The sequence below is a fragment of the Dreissena polymorpha genome, chromosome 3 (genome assembly GCF_020536995.1).
Source record: "Dreissena polymorpha isolate Duluth1 chromosome 3, UMN_Dpol_1.0, whole genome shotgun sequence".
NCBI lineage: Eukaryota > Metazoa > Mollusca > Bivalvia > Myida > Dreissenidae > Dreissena > Dreissena polymorpha.
Genome location: NC_068357.1, coordinates 91,948,449 through 91,960,831, shown reverse-complemented (window position 1 = coordinate 91,960,831; position 12,383 = coordinate 91,948,449). Strand labels below are relative to the sequence as shown.

The 12,383-nt window shown below is 35.1% G+C and overlaps 1 protein-coding gene across 1 annotated transcript in view; it reads left to right on the top strand.

Moving 5' to 3' along the window:
* Positions 1-717: 717 nt before the first annotated feature.
* LOC127875292 (uncharacterized) overlaps positions 718-12,383 on the top strand; it is an 83,618-nt gene continuing 71,952 nt past the window's right edge. Inside the window, exons 1-10 of the mRNA XM_052420258.1 lie at positions 718-986; positions 3,823-3,876; positions 4,046-4,091; positions 5,051-5,238; positions 5,547-5,673; positions 6,135-6,257; positions 7,607-7,707; positions 8,196-8,264; positions 8,608-8,671; positions 9,034-9,075. Of these exons, the coding sequence (XP_052276218.1) occupies positions 834-986; positions 3,823-3,876; positions 4,046-4,091; positions 5,051-5,238; positions 5,547-5,673; positions 6,135-6,257; positions 7,607-7,707; positions 8,196-8,264; positions 8,608-8,671; positions 9,034-9,075 (967 nt within the window). The 5' untranslated portion in view covers positions 718-833. The remainder of the gene's footprint in view (positions 987-3,822; positions 3,877-4,045; positions 4,092-5,050; positions 5,239-5,546; positions 5,674-6,134; positions 6,258-7,606; positions 7,708-8,195; positions 8,265-8,607; positions 8,672-9,033; positions 9,076-12,383) is intronic.

Genomic DNA, 12,383 nt, shown 5'->3' with positions numbered 1-12,383 from the left:
TACTACTTCTACTACTACAACATACTACTACTACTTCTACTGCTACTTCTACTACTTCTACTATTACTTCTATTTTTACTACTACTACTACTTCTGCTACAAGTTCTCCTTCTTCTTATCATAATATAAATCTAATAATAATTATATAATATTAATACAAATAATGAAAATGATAATAATAATAATAATGATAATAATAATAATAATAATAATAATAATAATAATGAAAACAACAATAATAATAATAAAATAAATAATAATAATAATAATAATAACAATTATAATAATTATTATAATAATTAGTATAATGTTTACTTAAAAACATATCTTTGCTCCGTGCATATTTAAGAAATGTAAAGGTCATTTATGAAGTTATAATAAATCTGCTAGACGTTTTATAACTTTATATATCAATCTCTTGCACTACAGTTTAATTGCATTCACGTGTTTGTGTGAGTATGGAACAACAGCTCTTGGTGGATATTAGATATGTGATGTTTCTAACGCACTTCAGTTCTTAAATTTAAAGAAAGAATACAACAGAGTTGATCTGTCAAGCTGAACAGTAACTGGAATTACATGACGTTAAAGGACGATGTATGTGTTCGTTTATTTGTTGTATGCGCTTAAAACACGCCGAAATAAAGGAGGACTGAACCTCAAAAGCAACACAATCTTATCAGAAACCAGGTGAAACTCGTAGAGATAACCCCAAATTTGACCTTAAACCTTATCGTCCCGCTGAAGTCCTGTTACATTCGGCATGATGATCGAGATAAACAATGCGTGGCAATGACCACTGGTAGCGCTGAAGATGAAATGCCATAAACGATATGGCTATTTATAAGAATAAAAAGAAATATGTAGCAATCAGGTGCATAGTATATTGTGTTTTTTTGATAACTGTGGATGGATTCGATTACAACATAGCAACTCAACGATCACTCTGCCGGGCGCAATGCCGGGCGAGACAACTTGCCGGTTTGGTAAGCAAAGCTTCCATATGGCGTATGCAATACTAATGTTTTAATGAAAACAAAATTTAAAAGTTTGCATTAATGCACATTAACGATGCACTATCATTGCTTTTTTTCTGCAGATGATGGAAAAGAATCAATAATTAACATACATCGTTGATTTAAGTCTTTTTTATTTATTATTGTCTATTCATATCGTATATATATATTTACAAAGCGTTTTGTTTAATATTGTGCACTTATTTTCATGCTTTCATGTTGTTATTAAAATTAAATAGGTTGCTGCTTTACTTTTTTATATTTTGACACTTTTGAAAGTAAAATCCCAGGTAAGTGGTCACAGTTAACAAACATAGAATACACAATTTGTTTACCGATACTTTGAGATGAAATGTTGAAATGTTAAATAATATAACTTTTTCACACAACTATTGATTTTTAAAATTGCAGAAAATTTAAAACAATAAGATTCCCTTTCAAAACTATTGTACTATAAGATTTTAAATGGGTCTGGATTTAGACATAATAGAAAACAAGACACGTTATTATCTGAGATAAGAAGAGCGGATCGTTTCACTGCTGTTACTTTCCCACTTTACTTTATTGCCATATGTATGGGGTGGGGTTTCATCCAGTACAAGACCCTAAAACTTTAAAATAAATTCCACTTTCGTGTTTTTGTAAGTTATTTAGATAGGAGTAATTGGACACACCCCGGGTCCACACATAAAGCAACCCAAGGCGCAGAAGGACCTCGTACAATTAAACATATACACATATGGTTTGATAGGCGGTGATCTCTATATGGTGTAAATCTATCCTACCATTCACATATCAAGATCAGTGCCTTCAACAAGACGCGTTTAAATAAGTGCCAGTGTACATATCTTAACAGCACGTAACTTAACTGATTAAAGCAATTTTTATTGTCCTTTTTACTTTCCCCGTGGTTTGACCTTTGTTAAAATGTAATTAAATGTTGAGAAAATATCCCACCAGAAAGCCCGAATGGATAATTTAATGTTCATATTAGTTAGAAAATGTAAAATTATCGAAATAAAAATTTGCCAACTGTTTATACGAAACACAGCACAATATTTTGTTCAATAACAAATACAAGTCAAGATATCTTTTAACATGCAGTCCTTAACATTCCTTGATGGTGTATGAATTTCACTTAAATATAATTAGTATATCATCTGTCGTATATTTATTTTTTTAAGTTTTTTTGTTTCAAAAGTTATCATTTTAATGTCAATTGAAAGATATAATATTTATTTATATCGCTAGAAATAGATTAAAAAAAGGTTTGTGCTCAATAAATTCAGTTAGGATGGAGATATTTTGCTGAAATTGTTGGTATAGGTAGGATACAGTCTGACCAAGCAGGTGTTGCATAAGGGCCAGTGATGTAATAGTCACTTTTTCTAAAATAGACATTATAATTTCCGCTTAGTAACTTAAGTTTGACATTGAGTTATTGGACTTAAATTTTGTTGGTATGTGCCATTCATGCAGACCTAGTTAGGGATTGCATTTTGGCCAGTTGGACCATTGTCATTTTTATTTTAAAAAAAGTAGTTTTGTAGATTGAAATGGATGTGGCTATTGTCCTGAAAGTTTGTTCTTAGGTAGCAAACACAAAAATTTCGCATTCAACATTAATTAAATTCAACTAAATAAATCGGTTATATGTTCAAAATCTAGTTTCCTGGCATGGTTCTTGTTTTAATTTATAAGGTTTCAGCTTAAAATTTATATGTGCGATATAATTTCTAGATTTATTCAACATCAAACATGTCTTTGTGGTCATTATATGAGGTGAATGGCAGAGTATTCACACTATACTATCAAAGCGGGAGAAAAGTTAATTGCGCTTTCGTAAAATAGCGTTTATTTAAGAAATATGCCACAGTCTCACATCCCTATTATATACTTGACGTATTTAGCAATCAATGAAATAAAAACATAATGTGAATACTCAAAGACCAGTACATGCAAGGTTTTGGTGGCATCTGGAAGTTGAACATTGTGGCATTCATTCTATAGCTGATGACAACGGTTTGGTGTAAAGGTGTCGACTATAGAATCTGTTAAGCTTTTATTATCATTTCAAACGGAGAATTACTCCCAGTTATACTAGGATTCTCACGTGTGCCTTACTACTGCACTTATTGTATTGTGGTTAGGCTGTTTTGCATCTGATGGAAACCATAAAATTATGTATGTATATCTTGTTTAGGTTTTAATAGGTAATGCAAGTATTTAAAGGTATCTTTTAACGGTTTGGTAAATTGACAAAATTGAAAAAAGTTGTTTCAGATTCGCAAATTTTCGTTTTAGTTATGATATTTGTGAGGAAACAGTATTACTGAACATTTACCATAGTCCAATATAGCCATTATATGTATCTTTTGACGATTCGAAAACCTAAAAATTATAAAGCGTTGCAACGCGAAACGATTGAATAATTTGGAGAGTTCTGTTGTTGTCGTTTAAAATTACGAAACTACGAAGATTGCTTATATAAGGTATAAAATACTTAAACTGTGTATACTCGGCGGAATAGCCGAGAGGGCTAATGCGTTTTTACTTCAGACTAACTCCAGGACTCCGGGGGTCACTGGTACCGGCTACTTTTTTTCCTTTTTTTAAATTTTATTCTTGATTTTTTACTGGAGCTTTTACGATTCAAGGTTATATTTATCAATATAAAGCATTTAATGACAAACTTCAGAATATGCCAAAATCTGTGAAAAGGCCCCTTTAACCTAAACATGTTACATTAGATTCTTCGTTGAAATTAAAAGTATTTAACTCGTGCCTGTTTTCTATTGTTATACAGACAGACAACGCCGCTTGTAATAGCGAAAGTTTAACCTGGATCACACATTGCGATGTATGTATACATTTACATCAATATAATTATATTCTGGTACAAAGTAAACTGACACGTGTTTCAGATATTATATCGTATGTCTGCGATGGTAAATTCATTTGTACATAGCAACGATATATTTGGAAATACTCATAATTATATAAAATAACTCTTTGTTGTTTTTTTCCAGGCACCAAATTGCGTGGGAACTTGTTCAATATTTTTCGCAGATCATTGTAAGTATCACGACACAATAGAATATATATATATCATATTAATGTTCGTGATCTACATGCTTGGCCAGACATTCTTATTATTTTTGCGTGATTTCTATTAATTTTTGAAGTATACAAATAGCACCGACTTATCAATAAATCTGCTTTTTGTTAAAATAAACATGAAATGCGTATTTATTTTTTTAAGTCTCTATAATGCTCAAAATCAACGATAATTTCGTAAAGTATTTCGTAAAATAAAGTTAAGACAAACAATCAGTGCTCCTTATAGCAATAGCTACAATTACAACGCTAGATGTGGTATGGTTACATAGATTTGTGTAGATACAAAATGCTCGTTTTTATTCATTTGTGACACAATTAATTTCATTTTAATTTCGCGCGAATATATCTATTCATACGACACACGAACACCATGTTATTGTTCATGTGTCGTATGAATAGATATAGCTGCGGGAAATTAAAATGTAAACACAACGAGCATTTTGTATCTTCAAACATCTATTTTACCAGACCACATCTGGCGTTGAAATTTCGGCAATTGCCATAAGAAACACTGATTTTTAATTGGTTAAGTTTATTTTACGAAATATTGTACGAAATTGTCGTAGATTTTTGAGTAGTAATGTAACTTTAAAATTGGTATAATAATGAATGGCAATGTTTTGCAAAATTGACCTGCTTGGTGGCGGATGATCATGAAAAACTCATTTTAGTTAAATCTTACACTTGTTATGTTTGGCGATAAAGTAATGTTAAACGCGTTGTGGTTTGTCAATGAGGATTCATTAACTTATCGTGATTAGTCACATTTCTCATACAATATCATAGGATAATGTTGTCCAAACGTTTGTTGATGCCATGCCATTTCGACACTTTCAGCATTGTGTATAAATGTTTGTACATTGAACATGTTCGTTTTCCACATCATTCATTAATCTGTGACTTGGCTTTTTAAGTAAATCATACGGAAGACGCCGTCAGGGTGCCAGATATACACCTTAGTCTCGTTGGTAACCGGGATGTAGAGCTGGTTTGGTTACCCGCTATCACCTCACGCCATACCCTCTCGCCTTCTCACGTGATTTATGTCATCGAGGAAACCCTGCCGGACTATGTCTACGGTGGCCTGTCAACGACAGTCTTGGTAAGGGGACATATAGACTGTTGGATATTTTAACAATTTCCTGAATTCTTACGATAGGTCACAGCTAATTTTAATGCACATATTACGTTTGGTCTGGCTATTAACATTTTAGTAGTAATATATGAAATCACGATCTTGCACGCACTATGATAACATAAGCTTCAAATGCATAGGTCATACCATCCGAGAAATTGATGGAATCTAACGATCAAACACTTACCTCAATTCAGTTGCATTTTATATTTCATTGAATTGCGTATTAACAATTTTGCTATCCGGCCAGTAGAGGGTACTGTTATATTCTGCAGGTGAACTCCACCAGTGCGACGAGTTTCCAGACGCCGCTGCATGGGTTGTGCTATCCCGCCCAGTACCGCGTCATGGCGGTCAATCGCTATGGCTCTGCGGGATTTACACACCACGTGGTAACACCAGGTAATGCAGTACAATACATAGTACAAGATTTGTAATATGCCATTTCAAATGTGATTCAAACATATGAAGCATTCAAAACTTACTCATGTAGTGGTGATGTAATATAATAGACGATTATACAAATGAATACATCTTACTGAGATCTATGCTTTAACCGAGTGCGTTATTGACATTGATACAATTATACATCTCACACAGTGACATTGAATCATGAGTCAAACAATTTGTAAAATGAATATTGGAATTTCAATGGCTAGTGTTAAACGAAAAAAACGTTGTCAGATATTAAACACGTAACAAAAATCGAAAGTCTTTTTTATAAATGGTTAATCATGAAAGATTGATATCAATTGAACCGGCACATATAATACTTTCCCCGATATATACCATCAACTCACATTTGACCAAACCCACAGTTTTAGACAAATAAACTTCTTATTAAAGCCTTGCCCCTGTTGTAGCCATACCCCCTGGCCCAGTGCAGAATCTGCAGCTTACGGGTGCCGGGATATATTACTACGAGGACAAGCTCGAGCAGGACTTCTCAAGCTTTATGACTGTCATTAAATGGGATCCGCCCGCGGGTATGTTGTGCATTTTTCTAGGCAGCATAAAAGTTTTCATTGTGTTAAAGCTGGTCGGTTTCAGTTTCTTAAAATATACATATTTATGATGAATATCCTAGATTTAGACTTCTTCAATCAAATGCAATGTACTTAACAAAAATAAGCTTGTTTTGTAATATGTGTTGTCATACGTTTTATAACATGCATTTGCAATAATTAAATAATCATGAAAATAAATAAAAATATTTTACCGTCAAAAACAGATTGTTACGACGATAATATAATGATTACAAACCATATACATCACCAACAAATAAAATTAAAAGGCATCTAACCATATGAGTGATATATAGACATATGACGGGTAACCTTTAATTTGACTTGTTCAGAGATTGAAGATATGACAATTTTCCACCGTTTTGCCACGGATTCAAATATATGAACACTTTACATCACGCAGTGAAATAACATTTATGACCAAGAAGAAAATTGACAAATATATTTTCGTTTAGTAACGATCAATCAATAAATAAATGTGAAGCGTTAAAACACAAAGAGATAATTTGATGTTTCTGTTGTTTTGTAACCATCCGTTGATCGTTTTATTAAGCATACTGCGAGTAACATACCAGTTGGCCTAGTGGTTGAGGCGAAGGCGTTTTCATGCAAATGTCTGTGGTTCGAGCCCAGGCGGTGTTATTTTTTATTTTTCTTTCTTCAATTATATTCTTGTTCTTTAATACCACTATTTAACATTTATCAATTTAAATCATCTAATGACGAACTTATTAAAATTCCTAAATATGTGAACAAGACCCTTTAATATACATGAACTTTAATGCTCTCCCAGAAACGCTGGATTCAATGTCTATATCCCGTTTGTATCGCGCAAAACATGGACACTGTATCTGTGCAAATACATTATATATGCATATACTCTTGGTAGCCTCGTTAAAAACTTCTTGTTGTTTTTACAAGCGATTTAATGGTGTGATACACGGCGGAGTTTTGCAAATTTCATAACAACAAATTGCCTTACAAATCTATTATTTTGTTCATTGTCCTGTTGTTTCAATGACATATGAGTCGTGTTCTGAGAAAACTGGACATAATGCATGTGCGTAAAGTGTCGTCCCAGATTAGTCTGTGCAGTCCGCACAGGCTAATCAGGGACGACACTTTCCGCCTAAACTTGATTTTCGATAAGGAGGGACTTCCTTGAAACTAAAAATACCATAACAGCGGAAAGTGTCGTCCCTGATAAGCCTGTGCGGATTGCACAGGCTAATCTGGGACGACACTTTACGCACATGCATTACGCCCAGTTTTGTCAGAACATGACTCATATATTCGTGTGCGATTTTCAGGCTGGATGGAAAGGGACATTGACCACTACGAGTGGAACCCGATGATAAAACGCTGGTGTGATGATATAGGCCATGACACCTTTCCCACCTTTCAAGAAATGGTACTGTGAACTTGTGACTGCTATGCGTTGTATCTATAGGTCAATTACACGAGCGATGCATAAATATGTTACTGGCTTGCACACGATTATACTATAATATATTAAAGTATATTGCAGCGTTTTTGTGGTGTATGATATGGTTACCGACATTTTATAGTTACCCGATATTTAACATGAGAAACTAAATTTGAACACTATAGAAACATAATCACGTATAATATAACAGTGTTTACTTTCAATTAATCTATTCAGAAGAATGCAAAAATGACATCAGTAAACCTTTTCGTCAATCAAAATGCAAATACATGTAACATAAACCAACAGTTAACATGTTTTTATTGTTAAAATCAATCCATATTTCTGTAACTTCATCAATGTATTTTTTATGTAAATTACTTAAGTGTATAAAGAAAAAAATCAAATGAGAATGTGTATAAAATTCTGATAAGCTTTAGAATCAATGCTTATTTATGTTTCACCTGTTACAGGTGAACCAAACCAACCATATTCTGATGACAATCAACAGTGGGTCCATTGGGTGCAAGTTTGAGACTCAGGTTTGTGCTTGAATTCATTGTTGCAGCCTTTCGACCTCTTATTTCAATATTAAAACATTACAACAGACTCACATTAACATACAAAAAATATGCCGACTCACTCTGGCATAAAACATACTTCGTGTGTTCAACGTTGTCAGTTAAATCACGTGTAATTTTTATGTTCGACAATTAAATACATTTGTGTACTATAGACACAGTTCTATCGGATTTGAAAGCTACTTCTTCGAGTATCCTTAGATCGAAGGAAAAACAAGTATTTATATATTGGGTTTATTACTTCATAGAAACGTTCATATTGAGGTTGACCTTAATAAATACGTTTTTGTGTTGTGTTTAATAGATCAGAGCTGTTTCAAAGTGCAACATCACTGGCCCATGGACAGATCTCCCCGTGGATTTGACAAGTGAATATATATTTGCTTTTGATTATAAGATAAAATGTGTATCATATCGTATTAACTCAGTGTGTGAATATACTTTTTATCAAATTGTACGTGTTATATTGATATTTGATACGCAAATAGACGTTAACAATGTTTGTACATTCTTATTTATGTATTCTTTGTTATTTAATGCGTTCTATTTGGTCGTTGTTTTGTTTGTTATTTCAACGTTAAATCCTTTTTGCTTGTATTTATGGCATGCAAAGTGATTTTTTCTGAGCAATTAATAAACGCAACTGTATTATTTCCTTTTTATTACTTTAAATTGTACATCGGCTTTTTATTTTTGTAGTAATATACAAAGGAAATTGTTTGAATTTCAGACTGTAGCAGCATAAACGGATTTCGATGTAATGACAAACCAGGTAAGTGAATTCATATTGTAAATGGGAAATAAAAAGGAATGATAGCCTTTGTTTCTTATGAGGTTTTAACTACAATTAAGGTGTGTTAACAAACACAAGAGTTTTTTTATATAAATATTAAGTCAACAAAGTTTTTATTTCTGCAAAATACCTGACATGCAAACTAAGTACATTTCTATTGATATATTTTCAACATTGACTTTAATATTGTATTATATGACGTTGCGTTACTGTCCAGGATTTGTACCGTTTTAATGTCATAAAAACTGACCTGCTATCACATTGCTTCTCCTTTCCAAGGGGAATTAACTCATTCCGGATCGACCAGGTGTATACGTGTCTTTTACGGCTCTGAATTGAAAATTGTTTTTCGATTTATTTCACTTGGTTGATTGGGGTTTTGAATAGATAAATTGTGTTATTTATCGTTTTATTTCTCATTCTGATTAATTTATGTGGATTTAATGGATTTTTGTTTCATTTGTAAAGGTAAGCCATGCTTGCTTTTATTGAACAATGGTTTATTTCTACCATGCTGAGTGTTGGCGCGAACGAGCTCGTGCGAAACGTGTTCTTCTTATACATTGCGAGAACGTGCAAAGCATGTTCTTCTAATGTGTTACGAGATCGTGCAAAGAGTGTACTTTTATTGACAGATTGTTTATCATTTGCCATTGTGTGCAATAATGATTTTAACGTTCCGTATGAAAATCTAATTGATCGTCATTTTATTTTTCATCTGTTTTGAATTAAATTTTTGTTTAAAATTATGATCTACGGCAGTATTATTATAATTTTCATTATGGGCAAATACTGATTTTATGGTCGCAGAAACAAGAGTGGATAAATACCCGGTGACTTCGCAGACCAGTTGCAGCAAAAGTCACCGGGTATCGGGCAAGATGGCGACCGTACTATGCTAAGTCTCTTAGACAGTCAGCTTTAGCCCGTCAGCCGGTCTTTGCCCGATGGCATTGGTCAGGACATCGACCAATGCCGGACCATTTGGCATCCGCCATACGGTCATTATCCGGTGACAACACTGGTCATGATATGACCGGTACGTCACCGGGGACGTTGAGCACGGACCTTTGGCTCTGCATTGATCGACGTCTGACCGGCCGGTCCGATCACCGGTCCGGTAGCCGTTCATCACCGGTCCGGTTCGGTCACCGTTCATCACCGGTCCGGTCCGGTCACCGGTCATCACTTGTCACCGTGGACCGGTCCGGTCACCGGTCCGGTCACTGGTCCGGTCACCGGTCCGGTTACTGGTCCGGTCACCGGTCCGTCATCCAATGAATTTTCGTCGTCTACTTTAATGATGTCTCATCGCCATCGGATTGGATTTTTGTCACGCTCTTCTTTTCCGAGCAGGTCTTGACGTTGATATCAGACTATATGGATTCCACCATTTTTCGGTCTTTAACTGGTAACTCCACCAGCCATAGTATGACTGATCCGCTCACCTGGCTACAGTTAACGGTGGTTGACCGGTCCGGTTCGGTCACCAGTTACCAATTACCGGTATTCCACTGTGTTTTCATCGGTCAATTTTTTAGTATCACGGGTATCGTCTACACTACCTAGTTGTATACCTCTGGCTATGATTGTATTGAATACAATATTTCATGGATACAACAATCCACATGACATTTTTTGTTTTTTAATACTGATGTTCTACTGGCGACCGTTGGTTACCTAATCATCTCCGCTGACTTGGTCTATGGTTAATTTTCCTGACCAGCTATCCATTCTGGTGCTGGTTATGAACTACTAATATTAGAAGATTATGAAATACCTATATCTGTTATTTCTACTTCTATCTCAACCGGCTTTATGCAGACTACTGGTCTTGCAGATAGATCGGCTGAAGCAGGCTCGGAGTCTAGCATTGAGGTCGAACATTACTATTTGACCTCTATTAATTTATGTTCGAGACCTAAAGAAAGGATGAATTGTTTTAACCGCCTTTACCTGTCGGCTACAGACTTTGCAGTAAGTGTCACGGAACAGAGGGGACATACGTGACGCTAGCAGGATTAGCAAGACGACATTTTGTGTCGACTTCTGCTTTTCTATTGTTCCTACGACAGTGCATATTTTCTAGTTACTGGAATCAACAAGAGTTCTGATAAATAGGATTGACCGCATGGCGGCTACAATCTTGTAGATGGCTTGGAAGCTATTGAACTCAGATCTTAGATGCTAAGGATCTGGAGGGACCTCATCTTCTCTTTCCATCTTCAAGATTCCCTGGTTGGAGACAAATTTATTAGAAAGAACAATTTTTTTCGCTCTTAACGTTCTTCTATTACACTTCTGGCCATAACAGGCCGTCTTCCTATAACTTTTCCTTTCGGAATTCGTTCCGGTTAGGAGTCTTGAAGTAAATGGATTAATCAAGTCAGATTTGAAGACTTCCAAGCATTCTACCGGCAAGGGTGGACCCCCTTAAGGTTACTCCTAGGATTTTCACCTTTTTCTGCCACCACATCTCCGATTCCGGAGGTACCACTGTCAATCATATTTCCGTACTTCGCAAATCGATGACTTTACGACCTTTATTCTCCAGGATTTTAAAGGCGCCTTTTATTGGTTCAAGAAAAAGGACTTTCCTATTCTACCAATTTTCAAGTGTGTTGGGAGTGGGAAAGTTCGGCTTGCCGTGATTTTTTTCCCCACCCATCCTTGACTAATGGTTCCGGCCACCGGACGGTATTTACCGGTCCGGTCACCGGTCTTTCTGCTGAGAGGTCTTTTCTTACGTTCGTTTCAATTTTATTTTTAAGTTAATTGTATTAATCTCGGGATTATTCAATGACACAGAATTCTATTTTTTTTGTCATTATTTCCCACTATTCAGTGGTGTCTAGACTAGAAGATTATCTTGGCAAGAATATAGTTTATTCTACCACAACCTTCCTTACATCTAATACAGATGTGAGCAGGGAAGGTTAGGGACGATCACAAAGAACAACGTATCTTAATTTTCTCAATAATGTGGTATCCTAATGAATATCACCTGCACATCTACATCTTGAAAAGCGAAAATTCTTTTTAGCTGTTTTTATGCCCACGGAAGGCGGGCATATAGTGATTGGACTGTCCGTCCGTCTGTCCGTCTGTCTGTCCGTCTGTCCGTCTTTCCGTCACACTTTGCGTTTAGGTTTCGAAAAATGCTCATAACTTCTATGTCCCTTGAGATGTAACCTTCATATTTGGTATGCATGTGTATATGGACAAGCCCTTTCCATACGCACAAAAATTTTGACCCCTGTGACCTTGACGTTGAACTTAGGGTCCGC